Genomic DNA, 19,869 nt, shown 5'->3' with positions numbered 1-19,869 from the left:
AAGTGTGAGAACGCACACACGCGTACACATACATACACACACACACACACACACACACACACACACACAGTGGCCAGAGGCACATGGACTTGGAAGACAAAGACAGGATAGAGAGCCAGACCCTTCTGTACAAAGTACAAAGTGATCTGAGTGACAGAGAGTGTCCTGGGAGCTTCTGGGGCAGACATGTTGTCCCACCATGGCTGGTTTGGCCAAGACAAAATGGAAACAAAGCATGTTTGGGGACAGGTGTGTACCTGCCATCCCCTCAGGCAGGTAGGACTACAAGAGGGAGTACATCCAGTGTTCCCTGGCCATTAGCCCCAAGGGCCAAGACCTCAGCCAGCTTGGCCCATCACAGCTACAAGAATCCCACCCAGCCAGGCCATTAACTCCTCAGATGTGCCCGAAGAGAACACCCCCCACCCCCCACATACACACTCCTTGGGAATGTATCTACAAGTGCACAGCTTCACCCATCACCTGGGCACACCCAAGTCCAAGTACCAACATAGTTCAGGATGGCTGTCTGTGCCTGTTGGCTTGGGAACAAGGTCTTCCCCAGTGGAAACAGGCCAGGCCCAGCTAGCTGGGGATCAGTCTGTGAGTACCACCAACTCCCCATCACTCTTCTCTTCGCCCTCTGAGTCCTCGTCCTCGCTGTACCGGTACATCTCTCCATCAGCCACTGAGTGCCTGTCATCTGTGCCCTCCCCTTCCTCCCGGAGGCTGCAGGTATTGATGATGACCGGCATGTTGGGGTCCAGGCCCTGGGGGACATAGTGCTCCACCAATGGTTGTGCCAGGGGCATGCCTGCTGCCCGAGGAAACAGGACATCTGAGGAGCTCACCTGTGCCTGGCCAGCCTGCGGGCTGAGAGGCAGAGAAAAGGTGCAGTTACAGATGTACCCACAAACCCTCCCAGCCCACCCCACTAGGTGTCCTCCAGGCCTCACAGGCATGCATCCAACTCCTGTCCCGACTGGGGAACTGTCATACCCTGGACCCTGTGTGTGCATCCTGATGGCCAAATTAACTGTCAGCTGGAAAATCTAGAGCCATGTGTATTCTTTGAAGGTGGCACGTGAATACTATTTCATTTTAGTGCCACTTTCTACAGGACTCCACTATTGTGCTTGCCAGGATTATAGTTAAGGAACCTTTCTATGGGATGAACCCCTGTAGTGCATCTGAACTCGCCCTGCATTTGTCAGGCAGCGGGTACCCCACAGTCATTCTGGGTGTGACCCAACCCCCGATCACCAAAGCCTCACCCAAAGTCATCATCTATCAGGAATAATGCACAGGCAGATGACACACAGATCTGCACACAGATGCCCAGTTGGCAGCCACACAAACCCTGCCTGCCTCACACAAAGGCCAGCCACACATGAACCCAGCCTCTCACAGCAGCCACAAGCTGCCTCTGGCCACCAGGGAAGGCCTGCTCACGGGATGGTGTAGCTCTGGCGAGCACCCTGGCGCCGTGTTCTCATCAGGGCCTTGTACTCGCCCACACGCAGCCGCCGTCCCTCCACAACGCAGGTGCGCTTAGGCCTTGGCTTGTACTTGTAATCGGGGTATTTCTCCAGGTGCTGCCGACTCAGACGGGCCTGCTCCTCATAGTATGGCTGCTTCTCCTGGTTTGTCATGGACTTCCAGCGAGAGCCTGATCCAAACCCAGGCAAGAACTCAGGGCCAGACTCTCTTGAGTGACCCCAGGCCCCGAGCTCTAGAAGCCCCGATTGGACCCTGGTCCCCAAGTGGGATCAACAGGAGATACAGGTGGAAGCACTCAGCAAGGGCCTGGCCCCGTGTGGAGGGAACGGAGGAGACTGGTAACTAACGACAGGCAGTCGGCACCACCCTCATGCTGAACAACCCCCTCCCCCCAGGTATCTTCCCAAGGGCATTCACAAGAGAGAAGCCACCAAGCATCTGTTGTCAGTCTCAGGTGCAGCTCTGTGGTAGAGCACCTGCCGAGCACGTGCCAGGCCTGAGGCTGCACCCCCAGCTCGACAAAGCGAGAAGGAAACCCTGGTGCTCCAGACAATAAACCTGCGCTGCTACTGGAGGGCTCAGCCACGAAGAAAACATTACCCTCACCCTGCCTCGTCTGCCCTGCCCCCTCCTCAGTCTCAGACACTATGTGGCATTTAAAGTCTGGATACTGATGATCCATAATACCAATCTCCCGTTTACTGCCATAGCACAGGCCAGGAGGCATTGGGGATATGGGCCTGGTAAAAATACACAAAGTTCCAGGGGAAGGAGCAACCAGAAGAGCCTTGCACGGGTACAAGGTCCCTGGATCCAGCTGCCCATCACATCTCATCTCCCACACCCTCTAAGATTCTACCAGGGTTTACCAAGGCATGCAATATCACCAAGCAAGCCCAAGTAGACCCTGCTGACTCCTGGGACCCAGTCCTACTGAACTCAACTCCTGAACTCAACCCCCTAAACTGTAGAGGACCCATCCTCTGGCCTTTACCAAGAATCTTGCTGATGCTGGAGTTGTGCATGTCTGGGAAGGCCTGGAGAATTTTCCTCCGCTCATCCTTGGCCCACACCATGAAGGCATTCATGGGTCTCTTGATGTGGCTGCTGTTCCGGGACTCGGAGAAATGGCGAGCACCTGGAGGATGGGTAGACAGAGTCAGGCAGGGAGAGTCAGCTCTGGGGCTGGCAGAGACATCCCTTGCATAGCCACCAGAAGGCACTGAGGAGGCTCACACAGAGGTCAGCTCAGCTCAGGCGGGAAGCAGAGGATGAGTAGGAAAGCAAAGGCCAGCAATAAGCAGAGCCCACCCTAGCCAGAGAATAGGCACAGCAGGGAATAGGAAATGCAGAGCCCCAGAGAGGAGCCACAAGATGCCAGGGCTGGAGGGCTTTACCCCAGGAGGACTCAAGAAAAGAGGGAGACAAGGGATCAGAAACAGACACAGCCCGAGCGGAGTGAAGTGGTGCCCAGTGCCAGAGCCCTCACCGTCCATGTCGCAGCTCAGCATGGCTTCCTCCAGTGGGTGCACACAGCTCTCCTCCAGCCGTTCTTTGGCTGGGGATGATTCCAGGCTGATGAGGTCCTGAAGGTGACAGAGACATCATACCTCCTGTGTCACCCTGTCTACACCTTCTATTCACAAGTTCCTGCCCTCTGGAAAGAGGAAGTGCAGCCCATACCTTTCGGAATGGGGGATTGGGTGAGTTTTCCAAGGTCCCACTATGGCCATGCAGCAGCTGGCGAGCATCCTGGATGGCTCTGGTGACAGCATCCCCTTCACCAAGGAAGCCTATTGAAGAGGAAGCAAGGTGAAGGGCAGGGGACCCGAGGGCTTTATCCCAGGAGAAACCCACACTTATTACTCTTCCTGCCATGTCACTCCCAGGAGCTCCTTGTGGTGGCATCTTTGTGGTGGCACTCTCCCTGCCCATTCCCACACACCCTTGTGACACTGCCTGGCTCATGGCGGTGCTAAGGGGCTGGAAATGAAGCAGTACTCCCAAATCTGTATCTCAGTGGCCCAACCCTGGCCTGTCTAATCCAGTCCTGGAGGACAAACGGGATGCAGAAGGCGGCCTCCTCTTTGTAAGAGTAGACCCTGGCTTTAAGAAAGCAGAGACTGGAGTGGAGCTCAGTGATGAGAGTGCTTTGGAATTTTTAAAACCCCAAACTGGAACTGAGAAAGGGAAGGGACATGGCCACGGTGGCATCTGACTCAACTGTCCTCTTGGGTGAGAGCACATAGAAAAGCTTACCCAGAGGGAGGCTGGGGGGGCTGGACTGCAGGTCCCTTGTGGGAGCCCCGTGGCTGGAGGGGCGAGGCCCACAGCTGTTCATTTTCAGGTTGGGGGAGCTGGAGGTGTTGGGCAGCTCAGGCGCCTTGGGCTTGGCTGTGAGGTTCAATGGCTGTGGGGGTTCCTGGGAACCCAGAAAGTCAGTAAGTGAGGCATCAAAGGAGGACCCCTCCCTATTGTGGGACAGACAGGACTCAGGGAGAAAGTGAGATCAGCACACATGCCCAGAGCAGACAAGAGGGGAGAAAGGCAATGGCTCGGCGAGGGAGGGCACCCCAGGTGGCAGTGGGCAGGGGAGTACCTGCAGAGGGTGGTGTGTGGCCACCCCAGGCCTTTTCACCACAGGGGCCGGAGGGCTGTGCAGGAGCTGCAGCGGGTACTCCACTGTGGAAAGAAAAGCAAGGGGCAAAGTTCCAGATGAGCCCAGAACAGCAGACACCTGAGTGACAGGTTCCAGTGATGTAGGTGGGCTGAGCCTATAGCTGGCCCCACTGGTTCTGTTCTCATCAGGCTCAATGGACACAGGGCACTGTCTGTCATCCCCTCTTCCTACATGGCCCCTCCAGGCTGATGGCCATACCTGCCCTTTCCAATCTACTCTAAAGAGTTTGCCATGGTATATGCAAGGGAGGGCACACTCTGGTCTTGTACCTGCTGAGTATAGGGGGCAAAGCAACTGTGTTGGGAGGAATGCCTGTGTGCTTTCCCCTATGACAAAGCACATGTGGTCATAAGCGAAGCTCAAAACACCGATCTCATTTACAGGTGTATTATATTAGTCAGGCTTCTCAGGAGAGAGCACAGCAGATCAGGAAACAGACCTTACAAGTTCGGTAGGCTTCCCACAAAGCCATTACATGGCAGGCAGCACCAGGATTTGAAGCCAGGTCTTCTAGACTCTACAACCTATCTTTGGCCTATACAGTTCTCTCTCCTACCTACCCTATCTCACTAGGCCTATACTCGAGGGAGGAAATGCAGCATAGGTAAGCCTGCATACAAATCAGTAGCCCCATGACAGGTATCAATAATGGCTCACAGGAGCCATCAGGGCACTGTGGTGGAGATGAGGATGATGGACCCAGCTGGCAAGCAAGGTTGGCTTTGTGGCAGAGAACCTTTACTTTGTCATGGCCTTGTGGAACAGGGAGGGTACACCAGGAGTACTCTTCATTGCTACCCATCCTGTTGGTGCAGGTACAGGCAGCAAGTGTGCCTTGTCCCCAACTCTGTCTGTTGCCACTGTCACCAGAAATCATTTGGACCGTCCCGTCAGTCACCTCCGTTGTCACTACCCACAACCAGAGACAACGCACTCACTGTTCACGTGTTCCAACACACCCACTTCCCAGACCCCACGCTCCAATCCTCTACAGCACCCCACATCCCCGTCACTCCCAAACACCTTTGCAACCTCTTCCCTCAGCCCCCACCCCAGTTCCAGCCTCTCCCTCACTTTCTTCCATCTTCTCCAGGACCCAATCATCAAGTGCCCCCTTCCTCAGGGAGCCCCGCCCCAGGCCTTTCTCTAGTCTTCTCGCTCCTCTCTCTTGTGCTTTGCAGTGGGCTCTTCCCTTCCATCCTCCCAGCTAAGCTCAGAAAGGACTTACTCTTTCACTGGCCAGACCCCAAACTGTGGCCCAGAAAGGCCACTGAGTGGTAATGGATGAAGAGCGGGTCTGGGCTCCTCTCTCATCTCAAAATAGCAGCCCCGGTGGTGGTCCTGCCCTGCCCTGTCCTGCCCCGACTCACCTGGTTTGCAGGGAATGGGCTGAAGAGGCAAAGCCAGTTGGGAATCAGGAGTGACAGGCAGAGGCTGGTGACTTGGGGGAAAGGCTGGGATCATGACATAAGGCAAGTTAACCTGCTGAAAGCAAAGAAACCCACTGTAAGTCTCTGGGGACCCAAAGAGCTGCCCAGCTGGGGGCTGCCCAGGCCCCAAGGTGGGGTGGGTATTCACAGGGCATAGAGTAGGGGCAATTCTTTTAAAGGTTCCATCTGACCCCACAGCACATCTGTGAGCCCATCTCAATGGGGAGAGGGAGAGCGAGACATTCTGGGGTACCCCTGAAAACAGGACTCCAGAATCGGAGTGAACTGGAACAAGAGTACGGCCTCCTCATCAAGTCTGGAGGGAGCTTGTTCTGCAGCCCCCTTCCCCAGTGGCTCTGCAGGCCAGTGTCACCCTCTGCCTGTGCCCTCCCATCGTCACCTGGATCTGCTGCTGGAGGACATTGATCTTGTGCTGCTGTTGAATCAGCTGTTGCTGCTGCTTGGCGATCTGGTGAGACATGGAGTCGACGAGGGAATCACGGAAGGCCCTGGCTCTCCTCCAGCACCCGCCCCAGCCTACCTCTGACTTTCCCCAGGAGGCCATGCAGGGAGGGGGCGCAGGGCAGAGCGCCAGTTCTCATAACCTGGTCTCCTCTCATGGACAGTCCCCCTTCCCACGGAGACTCGGAAGCCCCTGCCCAGGTGGTACCTGCTCCTGCTGCTGCCGGGCCAGTTCCATCTGTTGCTGCTGCTTCTCAAACAGCATGGCGGCCATGTTCTTTTGCTCAGAGTGGGCCGTGAGGAGCTGGTCCCGAAGGGCAGACAGCTGGTGGATCATGACCAGAAGCTGGAGCTCCTTCTCAGCCAGGCTCTCTTGGGTCCCTGCTCACAGTGAAATGGCACCAAGGAGAGTTTTTGTTAGTTACCTGTCTATCTGCCCACCTACCCATCTGACAACATCTCTGTCCCACGATCCTGCCAGCCCAGTGCCCAACTTATCTGTACTTCAGGGGATTAAAAAAAAAAAAAATCTATTGATTGGCACAATGACAGCTACTTCATTGAGGATGAACCAGTTAATGTGTGGGACGTTGTTTGTCTAGGATCTGACAATGTCTGTTCATGTCCCTGCCTTCCATTCCAACCTGGCTGTCTGATGGGACAGTTTATTCCTAAGAGCTTAAATGGGGACCATTTATAGTCAGGACCGGGAAATGCCAAAGCACAGGCTTCCATCTCTGGGGCTCTCAGTCAGCAAGCGGGGGAGCAAAAGCATGGATTTAAAGCTCCCATTGTGGGTGTACTCAACCACACTGAGTAAATGATCACTCTGAACAGCCCTCAGTACGGCCCCACAAGCCTGGTCTCAACAGCCAACAGTGAGTGGAAACTTTCAGCTCACTTTAGACTGAGACCGGGAAGGTTGAATGAGGAGCCTCGAGTCCCAAGGGTCCCTAATGAGAGCCTAGATCCATCCCATGGGATCTGCTTCCAGCCAGGCCTCCCACACCTGGGGATGCGTAGAGACTCCCAGGTGAGGAGCCAGGTGGGAGTCAAGAAACAGGGCAGGTATATGAGGATCTGTCCTATATACCCAGAGTGTGTGACTAGAACCCAAAGGGAGAGGCTCATGGCTGAGACACCCTCCCCTGTTCTCTGCACGCAGGCTCCGCACCTTTGACATCCTTGGTTTCCACAGAGCTTCTTCCCAGAAACCGCTCCTTCCAATCACTGGACAGCAGCTTCTCAATGGCTGGCACAACTGGGAGAAGGCAGGGCAAGGGCCGGGTGAGGGCCTGCCAGAGACCAGCCAGGACCTCACCTCCAACAGGACAGACATCCTACCTTCTTGTAAGTTGCGGTTGAAGTCGAGCCGCTCCTGGCTTCCCGAAGCAGCCTCAGAAGCTGCTGGTCTCTTGGGGTCTGGAGACCCACTGCTCTCTGGTGAGGCACAGTCCTGCAAGAGACACTGAATTATCCATCACTGCCACTCCCAAGAAAGGGAGCACAGGGCGGGCTGAGCACCCCACAAGTGTCCTTTCTGAGCCCTGCGACTCTATGGGCTGTTCCTTCCCACATTCCCAGGCCCGGCTCACACTACCTGATACAGTGAAAAGAACAGAGAGATGTGGACAAGAGACCTGGGTATCAGTCCAGGCTTGGTGGCTCACAGGGGGCTGGATCTCACACAAGCCCCGGACAACTCTGAAAGTCAAGACTGTCTCTGGGATCCATATAGTAAAGCGTCTGAATGAGGGGCCGATACATCAGGAGGGGTTGGCGATGGCTTTGGAATCACCATGGAAACACATCTGTAGGTTTGTCTATGAGGATGCTTCCAGAAAGGATTAACTGAGAAACCCACCCTGAACAGAGGGTCCTAGACCATTTTCATCTCCCCACTTCCAGACTACAGATGCGCAATGGCCAGCTGCCTCAAATTCCTGGCCACCATACCTTCTCCACCATGTGCACCCCCAAACTGTGAGCCAAAATATACCCCTCTTTAGGTTGCTTCATAAGACATTTTGTCCCAGCACTAGAAACATAACTAATATAGAGCTCACCCTCTGCTAGTCATCACTGCAAACCCATGTGCTTCTCCAGCCAGGCTACTTGATTACAGGAACTTACTGTGGCCTCCCTAAATGATCCCTGGCGCAGAAGCAATGCCTCAGCAGTTGAGAGCTCTTGCAGAAGACCAGAGTTCAGTTCCTCGCACCCACACCCAGCTCCAGACGATCCAACTGTTGTGGAATATTTGTTTAACTATGCAAAGATGTGTTGCATTTGTTTAATTATCTAAAGATGTGTTGCTGTTTGACCTTGCCTACCTAAGGCACCTGATTGGCCTAATAAACAGCTGAACAGCCAATATTGAGGAAGAAGGTATAGGTGGAACTTCCAGGCAGGGAGAATAAGTAGGAGGAAGAATTTAGGCTTAGGGAAGAAAGAAAAGAGAAGAAAAGGAGACACCAGGAGCCAGCCAGACAGACACAGAGGAAGCAGGAAAGTAGGACATACACAATGAAAGAAAGGTAAAAAGCCCCGATTTAAAACCTAGATGAATAGAAATTGAGTTAAAGGAGCTAGTAGTGGGACAAACCTAAGCTAAGATGAGCATTCATAATTAATAACAAGTCCTGTGTCTTTATTTGGGAGCTGGTTGACAGCCCAAAGAAACTTCCAATTACATCCAACACCCTCTTCTGGCCTCTGAGGGCAACTGCACTCATGTGCAGGTACCCCTGAACAAATAGAAACAGTCTCTCTCTCTCTCTCTCTCTCTCTCTCTCTCTCTCTCTCTCTCTCTCTCTCTAAAACAAAAATAGGGGCTGAAGAGATAGCTCAGCAATTAAGAGCATTTGTTGCTCTTGCAGAGAACCCAGGTTCAGTTCCCAGCATTCACATGGTGGATCACAACCACTCCAGTTCCAAGGGATCTAACACCCTCCTCTGACCTCTGTGGCCCCAGGCACTCATGTGATACACTTATACATGTTCAGGCAAAAAAACAAACAAACAAACAAACAAACAAAAACACACATAAAAAAAAACCCTCATACACATAAAATAAATCTTAAAAATATAAGTTAGGTAAAGAACAGATCAATGATTGAATAAATGAAAACAAACACTTCTTTAAAAAAAGAAGTGTTTAACCTGACATGGTGGTCCATGCCTTTAATCCCAGAACTCAAGAGGTAGAGGCAGACAGATTTCTGTGAGTTCATAACCAACCTGATCATAATTGAGACCCTGTCTCAAAAGACAAGAAGAGGAGGAAGCAGCAGCATCCCATCTAACCCAGGCCTCCTGTTGTCTAAGGCTCACTCCTACAAGATGTAATTCCTGATCACCCCCACTCTTCCAAACTGAGCTTCTCCTCAGATTCACCAATTAAATTTCCCCTATGGAAACAGAAGTTAAAGACCTGCAGAATCTCTATCATTTATTTCAGTTCTCCTTCTGTGGATGTGTTCCACATGTGAGTGTGGGCACATGTGTGTGCATGTGTGCATGTATCGTGTGTGTGTAGGCCCAACTTTGACAAGCACCTGTCATTTTATTTACTGTGGCAGGTCTCTCACTGAACCCAGTGCTCCTGTTCCAGGGACTCCGAATCTCTGCCTCCAGGCAGCTGCCACACTTTCCAGGTTTTTACAAGGGTTCCGGGAATCCAAACTTCCATCCTCTCGATTGTACAGCAAGCACTTTACCTACCAAGTCATCTCTCCAACCCCAGTCTCCTCTTTGTCTTAAGAAAATTACAGGCTGAAACCACCACTCAGGTAGGGACGGAAGGAGACAGCCCCTGTCTTGCTCTGATAGGTGATCCTGCTTCTATCCCTGACCATGGAGGCTCCTCCCCTCCGCTCATCTAGGGCTCTCCTCGGCCCCATCTTACCCTTGCAGAGACCATTTCTGCACACAAGCTAGACAAAAGTATGCAGGCCTGGTGGAAAGGGTGGATCAGCACCAAGTGAAGCCACAAAGGAAGAGTGGGGACAATGACCAGGAGGTCCCTAGAAAGAGCTAGATACCTGAGCTGGAGCTTGTGAATTGGTGGCATCCTGCAGTGCCAGGGCTGGGTCTTCAGGCTGGGTCTCCACTGCAGTGGCTGTGTCTTGGGGGGCCTCATGATGAGGCTCCTTCTTCTCTTCAGATTTGATGGTGCAGTTCACCATGGTGCTAGCACTGTCCGGGGCCAGCTGCACAGAGACAGGGCTCCGCATGGACATCCTGCAGGAGAAAGGACAGAGGGCACAGAGTGAATGAGGTCCATGGCTCAGTTATAGACCCACGCTGCCCCCCAGAAGGTGCCTCCGTCCTTTGTGTCGCCAACCCAAGCACCCTCAGGGATGCATATGTATAAAACACAAGCTTGCTTTGGAACCTGCTTTCTAATTTTTTAATTTTTAAAATCCACCACTCCCTCTTTTTTCTTTTGCAGTGCCAGGACATGCTAAGTGAACACTCCCTGTTTCTTGCCATGCTGGGTCTAGTGAGCTGATGGGCTCACCCAAGGAAGTCAGAGAGGGTTAACCGGCTGCTTTGGAGCCCAAAATAACTGAACACCCTATGTGTGTAAACATGTACTGGAACTAGTTACTAAGACTTAAAAACAAGAGTCAGAATTGTAAAAGCCTGAATTTGAAGGCCAGAAATAGTGGATTACACCTATAATCAATCCCAGTACTCAGAAGGCAGGGCAGGCAGATCTCTGTGAGTTTGAGGCCAGCCTGGTCTACAGAGAAAGTTCTAAGACAGCCAGAGCTACATAGTGAGACCCTGTTTTCCCCCCACACCCACAAAAAAAGCCTGGGTTTGAATTTCCAGTCCAATGACCAACTTAACTTGGCTAGAATTGGCAGGAGCCCTCACATACAGGCTAGTTTGCCTTAGTCCCCAACTTGACCAAAGGAAGCAAGAACCAACTCCCCAGTACAAGACATTTATTCTTTATAGCGGACCCAAGGATCAAATCGGGGACCCCACACAAGCTAAGCTTCTGCTGTGCCGCCAAACTACAACCAACGCCTTATTCCTCTCATTATAGGGACAAGCCAACTCGAAATGTTGCTTACGTTTACACATATCTAATGCAGGTTGTAAAATACAGATGGATATAGCATTCAAGAAATATGCTCTACCCTAGTCAGAGTTCTGGGTAGATTCTGCTCCTGCTGGCACTGAGACCTGTAGTGCCAGGTTTGGGGATTTTGTGTGGATATGTGCCTGGATTCCCTCAGAGACCAGAAGAGGGCACTGGATCCCTGGAACTGGAGTTACAGATGGTTGTGAGGCACTGTGTGGGTGCTGGGAACTGAATCCAGGTCTTCTGCGAGAACAGCAAGTGCTCTTAACCACTATGCCATCCTGTCAGTCCCCTAACCCTTGTTTTTCCTTGGGTTTTTTTGTTTTTCAAGGCAGGATTTCAGATGGCCCAGGCTAGTATTGAATTTACTATGTAGCTGAGGATAGCCTTGAACTCAAGTGCTGGGATCACAGGCCTGTGCATCATGCCCAACTTGCAATCTGCTTGGTAAACTCTCTTGTGAAGCTGCCTTCTCTCCTACCACACTACCTAGTGTCTGAGGGTGAATATCTGTAGGACTTTGGAGAGCAGTGTCCAGGGTCACATCAGACTCGAGGCCAGAGGAGCAGTTGCCACACTCTCCAGTTCCAGGGCAAGCACTCAGAGCACACTGGGCTCCAGTGGCACCAAAGGGTCTGGCCTCCTGCAAAAGTGTTGGGAGGTGGGGCCTCACTGGAGGTAATTAGGTCAGGAGCCTCCCTCCTGTCTTCACAAAGCAAGCAGTGTTAATTGGAAAAGTGAGTTTACTAGAGTTGACTGGTATTCCTGTGCTCTCCTGCCATGGGGTAACACAGTAAGAAGGCACTTGCCTTCCCAGCCTCTGCAATGCTAAAAAATACAGACTTAGATTCATAGGAATTAAAGAGCAACCACCAGATGCAGTAACAGACCCTTCAACAAAAGAGGCAGTTTGACACACTAGTGCCATCTTTACAGAACATACCTCCAGTGGGTTCCTGTAACCACAGCACTCCCCAACATTAGCAAGCCATGGTCCCACACCAAAACTGTTGCATTTGCAGTTTGAGTTGCAGCAAAAATGATACACAGTCCTTTTCCTTTCTTCATAATTCCACAGTCAATGTCTTAATAGGTTTTAGCAACTTTAGCAAACCATTTTTCCCGCTAGTGAGAACTTTCACCTTATATTTTATTGTTTGACTGTGTGTGTGTGTGTGTGTGTGTGTGTGTGTGTGTGTGTGTGTGTGTGTGTGCACGTGCGCGCGCCTGAGTGAATGTGCACATGCATGTGCAGGTAACCATGAGGGCCAGAGAAGGCATCAGATCTCCTTTATCGGAGTTAAAGGTTGTTCTAAGTTACCGTGTGGGTGCTGGGAACCAAACCTGGGTCCTCTGCAAGAGGAGCAAGTACTCTTAATTGATGAGCCATCTCTCCAGCCTCAACTTTCACCTTCCCAATCAAGCACTTTGACTCCAGCAGGCTGGGACCACTGTGGAGTAAAATAGGGGCAGCTTGAATACAAATACTGCCCTAGTCACAACAGCTGATTGAAGGAGATGCCACCAAGTGACCCACATATTGTGTGGCCACACTGGACAAAGGATGGTCACAACCCAGAAACTTCAAGATTCCATTGCGCTACTGAGAATAATATGCTATTTAAAAAGCGCACAGGGATGGAACTGTAACTCAGTGGTGGAGTGCTTGTCTAGCATGCGGAGGCTTTGGATTCCATCCCCAGTACCATATAAAACCAGCAGTGGTGGTACACACCTGAGATCCCAGAATTCCGGAGGTGAGGCAGCAAGGTCACAAATTCCAGGTCATCCTTGGCTACACAGCAAGTTAAGGGACAGCCCAGGCCCAATAGGCCCTGCTTCTAAAACCCAAAACAAGGCCAGCAAGATGCCCCAGCAGGTAAAGGCTCTCGCTGCCCAACAATGCAAGCCTGGATATCTGAGTTCCATCCCTGGGACCCACATAAACATAGAAGGCAAGAAAACCACCCCAGAATTGCCCATCTGACTTCCATTCATGCCATCTCTTCCTCACACACACACAATAAATAGGTCTAGAGCAAAACAAAAACGTTATGAATTATTTACTTCTAAGGGTTTCCATCTAGTACCTTTCAGATCATGGTGGGCACCTGAAACCCTGTTAAGTGAGACTGAAAATAAGGAGACTAGTGCATTTGTATACCACATCAGTTCTGTACGGGGTATACTATAGCCTATAGATTACACCAACTATTCTGGTACTGTGTGCTGAACCATACAACGTTACAGCTTTGTATACAACAGAATACATAAAGTGTCTTATGAATAGCTACCGCAATATTATAATTGATTAAGATATATACATATGTATTTGATTTGAATATATTCTACAGATTAGACGACAGCAGACTTCCCCACCCACTTTCTGAGTGCAAGGTGCCTCAGGAACCCAGGATAGGACAGGGCAAGACAAGGCTAGCTGACCCTAGCTGGGCCCCATCTCACCTGGACGAAGAGAAAACAGACCCCAGCCCAGCTTGGCCCAGGGGTCCGAGGGGCTGCCTGGAGAACCTGCAGAAAGCAGGCAGCTCAACCCATCCGGCTGGGGAGGGGCCGGGAGCCAGGCCCCGCAGGGGGCAGGAGTGGGGGTGGGGGCATTATCCTGGAGCTGAGGGCAGCAATTACATAACAAACAAACCCGGGCTCAAGCTGTGAATTAATCAAACCGCTGAAAATAAAACCTTCCTCTCAGGAACTTCAGACAAAAGAAATGAAAACAACCAGGCTGGCTGGAAAATAAAAGGCAGCGGTGCTGAGAGCTGGGACAAAAGGAAACCAGACAATAGGGTGTTGGACAAAAGCAATAAAGCCAGAGGAAGTGTGACAGGCGCACAATGAAGGCCTGTGGGCTTCTGATCCCTCGGCTCTCAGCCACCTCATCCCACACCCACTGGCTGCCACCAGGTCGCCTCCTCTGGCCAGACTTGGGTCCCAAGAGCTTTTCTTCTCCATTAGGCCCCAGCCTCCGGCTTCCAACTCCTACCTCAGTCGGAGAGTCCCGGCCACCGCAGCCAGAGCACACGGTCAGATGAGTGAGTGCCCGAGGCCAAATGCTGCCCCACTGGACATGGTGACCATTCATCCACCCCTCTGAGGGAGAGGTAGAAGAGTCGATGGCCTGTCCTGACTGCCCAAGACCAGCCCCACCGGCTACATCTGGCTACTGAGCCCTTGTCATGCAGCCAGTCTGGGTGAGAATGTGTTATATCAAACAAACACACCAAGGGTCCCAAAACTTAGCACACAGGTGCACTAACTCATTCATAAACAGCTGTGGTCACACCTGATGGATTAGGTTAGAAAAAAACATTCTCTTCCCCCCCCCCTTACATCTTTTAAAGATCTACTTTGTTTTTCATTATGTGTGTGTCATAGTGTATGCCCTCATGAATGCTCTTGCCTGAGGCCAGAGGCATCAGATTCCCCTAGGAGCTGGAACTTACTTGTCCTTAGCAAGAGTAGTACCAGCTCTTAATCTTTGAGCCATTCTTCCAACTCTAGACAAAACATTCTTAGGACTCATTCCACCTTTTCACACACACACACCCTCCTCCCCACCCCCCATCCCCCCACCCCCGCCACAGACAGGGCCTAACTGTTGGCCAGACTGAACCAAGATCCACCTGCCTCAGAGCCCAAGAGACACCTGATTCTTTTGTTTTTTCTTCATTTTTTATTTTATATGCATTGATGTTTTGCCTTCATGTAAGCCTGTGTGCGGGGGTCAGATCCTGTAGGACTGGAGTTACAAACAGTTATGAGCTGTCATGAGGGTGCTGAGAATTGAACCTGGGTCCTCTGGAAGAGCAGCCAGTGCTCTTAACTGCTGAGCCATCTCTCCAGTCTCCTTACCTGATTCTCTTTATAATTTGGTTGGTTTGTTTGGGGTTTCGGTGGAGGCTGTATCACACAGGCTAGTGTGCACTCTACCACTGAGCATCCAGCATTTAATTTTTTTTTCACTTGTATTTACTAGGAGAAACAACACTATGTGAGTGAGTGCCAGTGTGTTCCTGAGGCCGTCTCCTAAGCTGTGCCTCAACACTCCTTTCCACCTCTCCCACACCCACCCAGCACCTTCAGCCCAAAGAAGTAGCATCTTGGGGCTCCCAGCACTGGTAAACTAAGGAAATGGCTCCCAGTGACATCAAGCTGGTTTGGAGTTGTCAACCTGGTCACCTCATCCTGGTAACCCTACCAGAACCTGTTACCCATATCAGGGTACATCCATGCTCACAGATAGGTACCTGGTTCATCAGAAGCAGGGTCAGAGCTTATGGTTGGTCTGTTCAGAGCTTATGAAGAGGCCAGGCCTTGGTAGGTACCTCTCTGGGCTGTACCTCTGGGCAACAGAGTCCTGGACCACCTTGATGCCTACCCATCCCTGCCCTGTCACCGCCTTGAAGGAAGCAAGGTCCCCTACCTGCCATGATGAAAAGAGAAGGGTCTCGGACTAGGCTTTAGAGTCTGTAATTCTTGCCTGACCCCGGCTAACTTGTGTGAACACTGACAAGTAAGCTCTCTGCCTATCTCCTCTCCTGTACACTGGGCAGTTACCCACATCTCACAGGAGTCTATGGGGGTTAAGTACAGCAGGAGGAGCATCCTGTACATGGATGTGAATAGCCCAGGATGCTGAGTCAAGCAAGTGACAGAAAAGTCTCCAAGTCGCGCAGACCTGGGTATTACTGCACCTGAACTCCAAATAGCCACTGCTGTGCCACCTTGAGGAAATAACCTCCCTGAGCCTGTTTTCTTCTCAGTAAAATGAGGATAATAGAACCCAAGATGAAGAGATAACCTATGAAATGTGCCTGTTTTACATTCTCAGGGTACCTTGAACTTGGCCTTCGAATGCCTGATGATTCTGACTCACCCAGTAGCTTGGAAACCCAACCAAGACAGGGTGAAAATATACCCGTTACACCCATCATTGTAGCCCCAGAGCCTAGCATGGTGCCTGGAGCATGGAGGAGACCCGATACTGCTCCCTGCCCTTCCCCGGTGTGAATGACACCCAGCAACACAGCAAGCTCATTTCTTTTTCCGCCTACCCCGACTAGTATGCTAAACATTTCAGGGGGTTTCCCTCTCTCTAGATGCCCAGAAGCCCAAAGCCCACAGCGTAGAGGGAATGGGATACAGAGGTCTAGAGATGTCCAATTTGTGTGCTTGTTGGGACAGCCCTGCTTCAGAACCACAGTCAGGAACCTTCCACCAGCAAGGAGGCTGAACAGTACCCCTGGTTAGTTCCTGCCAAAGCAGCAGCCTGCCTCTGCCACCAAAGCAGTTAAGTTACATCATCACCTGTCGTCAGATGCCTTAAGTGACATGCGCACCCCTTAAAAGTGCCCGCCAGGCACAGCTCTCTCTCTCTTGCCTCTCCTCTTCCTCTTCCCTGTTCTCTCCATCTGTCTGCCTGCCTCTCTCATGTCCCCACTCCCACATGAACCTTCACTAATCCTCTTGCACTAACTGTTGCATGGAGCGTATCTTGGCAGGGCCCACGGAGAGGTATTCATCGTTACACCCCTCCCCTGCCCTCCCTTCTCTCCTAGGGAGCCCTCATAGGTCTTCTTCCACACCCCTTCCTCCTTAGCTGTCTCTCACTAAGGATCCTTAAAGGGCACTATCCCCTAAGAGAAGGAGGCTCCAACCATCTTCTCCCTTGAGTTTCTGAACTAGTGCCTGGGACTTTGAATCCAGTGTCTGGATAAAGGCATGGAGAAGCCCCTCCAGGGAGGACTAGGGGCAAAGAGTGCTGCCTGGACACGATATATGTATGTATGGCTCCTGTTCTCCCCACAGGCAGGCTTCCCATCTCTATTCCCATCCTCTGCCAGGCCCTTTCTACCCCAAACAAACCATCAGCTGCTTCCTCTTCCAATCACTCAAGACAGACCAGCTGAATGGGAGGCAAGGGAAGTCTTCACTGAGAGATCTTCCTCCTCCCATAACCACAGCTCCCGCCCCATGTCTAGATGTAGAGAGATAAGAGTCCTGTTATCACAGCATGACTGTGACTCAGACCTGGGGCACAGGAAGACCCTCTGAAGGGGGCCACTGGGCACAGCAAACTTCCCCTGCTGCCCCTTCCCCCAGTGCCAAGGGTATCGCCAGGGAAAGAGATCCATGCAGCATGGGTGGGGCAGGCCCTAGTCCCAGAGGGAATGTCACTTCCTCTGAAACCCCAGAGAGTTGAGAGCCTCAGGCTGCCCTGAACAATAGTCCCAAGGCGTGGGTGCCCAGAATGGTGCCCCGTGCCACATCCTGTCATTCTTCCCACAGGCCGCACCCTGCCACCCTTCCTGGCTCCACCCGATCCTATCTCTGTGTTTACTCAGTGCTGGGAGCTGGGCTGGCCGCAGCAGGCTGAGGACGAAGCTTTCCTGATAGTCCCCTCACCCCTTTCAGCCTGTGGCGGATGGGATCCAGCTGTGGCTGGTCTAAGTCTCAGCTTGGTAAGAGCTCCAGCCCCTGGACTGACAGACATCACTGGCTGGGCAAAGCTCTATGTATCCACCTGGGCAGATGGAGGCTCAGTTAGATTCCAGCTCCTGCCCTCAGCCTGGGAGAGGTGGTGGCCCCTTACCTGTTAAGTGTTAAGTAGCCCAGAACCCACTTAGCACTGAGCTTTCTTCCCTGGCACAGTGGAAAGCAGTGATCTAGAAGGAAGGAACGGTAGCTGAGTTGGTCTACCACTGCCCCACTTGCCCCACCTGAGCATTGTCAATACAGAGAGCGACGCAACAGAGAGGGGACAACTCTGAGGTGCTACTGGAGTTCACACTGTGATGTGTCCCCCATAAGGTCTTCTATGGAGACCCGATAGTGTCTCCAGGCATGCTGCATCCCAGTAGTGCCAGGAATGAGACTAGGCCATCCCTGTCTCCCACGAACAGAAGAATTCTAGGCCACTGAAACAGGAACTGCTTCAATGTCCCAAACCCCATTAAGGGTCAGGCACAAAGGAAGGAATGTAAGAGCCCACGGTATACATTTACTCAGCTACAAGCAGTACTGGCTGGTCCACTGTCCCCTCCTCAAGAGAACACTACAGAAGCTGAGGGCTGGGGCAGCCGTTCTGACAGAGGTGGGATATCTGAAATCATATCAATTGATGCCAAGCCTCCATCTTGTACTGATTGGTTGATGCCAGCCATTCTGCCACTCCCTCTACAGTTTAGCCCGACAAACACAAACTGACCTCTGTATTCTCCATTACAAGATCAGTTCTTTTTTTTTTTTTTTTAATAATTTATTTTTATTTGCGTGCATTGGTGTTTTGCCTACAGGTATGTCTGTATGAAGGCATCAAATCCCCTGGAACAGTAGTTACAGAGCTGACATGTGGGTGCTGGGAACTGAACTCAGGACCTCTGGAAGAACAGCCAGTGTTCTTAACTGCTAAGCCATCCCTCCAGCCCCCACCCACAAGGTCAGTTCTTGACTGAGTTCTGGCTAAGGAAAAAGTGGTCAAAAGAAACCAAGGCAGCTTTTCGAACTTGGAGGAAAAACTATTTCTGAAAACCTTAGTTCAGTTAGGCATGGTGGCACTCGCCTGTAATCCCAACACTTTGGAAGAGGAACTGAAGAATCAGAAGTTCTAGGCTAGCACGGGCTACATGAGATCCCTCTTAAAACAACAAAAACCCCTCTGCTTCTTCCTATATACAAAGACTCTAAGACTTTCTTTGTGGAAATAGGGTGATGTACACTTCAAGAATCCAGCCACATATATGGTTGTGGACAGAGAGAATTAGAGAAGCAAGATGGACTCCTAACACCTTTCCTGAAATTGTGAGATACATACTTAGCCTTCATCAGGCATACGACTCCTAAAGCCCTTGTACTCTCAAAGTGATAATGTCTTTTTATGTGCTAGTGATCTAAGTGAAGCCCCCAAGCAGCAAGGATAGAGTTTTGGACTCTCACCTCCATGCCCGACCTCTGTAGCTCATCATAGAGCACTGGCCTGGAAGATGGGAGGCTCTGCGTTCCAGCCCTGGCACTAAAGAAAATGAAATGACAAAAGGGAACAGATATTGGCGCACGCCCTTAATCCCAGCACTTGGGAGGCAGAGGCAGGCGGATCTCTGTGAGTTCCAGGCCAGCCTGGTCTACAAAGTGAGTGCCAGGACAGCCTCCAAAATACAGAGAGACCCTGTCTCTCAAAAAAAAAAAAAGAAAAAAAAAAAAAAAAACACTCACTTAGGGGAGGATGGAGGGAGAAGGGAACTGGGATTGTCATGTAATTCAATCTTGTTTGTAAATCAAATAAAAAAACATTAAAAAAGGGGGAACAGATACAGCCATCCTATAGAAGCCTGAGACTGATAGGGATGGACTTTTAAACAGTAAATAATGAGCAGGGCAGTGATAGCACACACGCCTTTAATCCCAGCACTCGGGAGGCAGAGGCAGGCGGATCTCTGGGAGTCCGAGGCCAGCCTGGTCTACAGAGCAAGTTCCAGGACAGCTAGGAGAAACCCTGTCTCGAAAAATCAAAAACAGGTAAACAACAACTTTGCTCCCTGAACCTGCCCATCATCCTTAGATGGTCAGACACACAGGTTTCCATCCTTTGGCTTCGCCTCAGTGTCTCACTCAAGAGGACTGCTGTCTGCATGCCATGTTCCCCCCACGATGCTAAGGGTTTTATGGAAGCCAGGGTTTTA

The 19,869-nt window shown here is 51.4% G+C and overlaps 1 protein-coding gene across 1 annotated transcript; it reads right to left on the bottom strand.

Moving 5' to 3' along the window:
- Positions 1-596: 596 nt before the first annotated feature.
- Positions 597-10,313, bottom strand: Sox13 (SRY-box transcription factor 13). The gene is made up of 13 exons (XM_035445988.1): positions 10,116-10,313; positions 7,417-7,528; positions 7,247-7,333; positions 6,281-6,453; positions 6,011-6,079; positions 5,551-5,665; positions 4,100-4,182; positions 3,760-3,922; positions 3,184-3,293; positions 2,990-3,086; positions 2,495-2,638; positions 1,453-1,669; positions 597-873 (listed from the first exon to the last, which is right to left on the bottom strand). The coding sequence occupies exons 1-13, from the start codon at positions 10,311-10,313 to the stop codon at positions 597-599; spliced, it is 1,845 nt and encodes a 614-aa protein (XP_035301879.1).
- Between the last annotated feature and the right edge of the window lie 9,556 nt (positions 10,314-19,869).

This window comes from Cricetulus griseus, chromosome 5, assembly GCF_003668045.3.
Source record: "Cricetulus griseus strain 17A/GY chromosome 5, alternate assembly CriGri-PICRH-1.0, whole genome shotgun sequence".
Lineage (NCBI taxonomy): Eukaryota > Metazoa > Chordata > Mammalia > Rodentia > Cricetidae > Cricetulus > Cricetulus griseus.
The sequence above is the reverse complement of the archived record's forward strand: the minus strand, read 5'-3'. Positions and strand labels throughout refer to the sequence as shown.

Excerpts from the sequence above, each read along its gene's own strand:
- Sox13 (XM_035445988.1), bottom strand. The coding sequence starts at position 10,313 with ATGTCCATGCGGAGCCCTGTCTCTGTGCAGCTGGCCCCGGACAGTGCT. Across the intron at positions 5,666-6,010 it reads TCCTCCAGCAGCAGATCCAG|CAGGTTAACTTGCCTTATGT; the intron begins GTGACGATGGGA and ends CTTTGCTTTCAG. Across the intron at positions 3,923-4,099 it reads CCACACACCACCCTCTGCAG|GAACCCCCACAGCCATTGAA; the intron begins GTACTCCCCTGC and ends CTGGGTTCCCAG.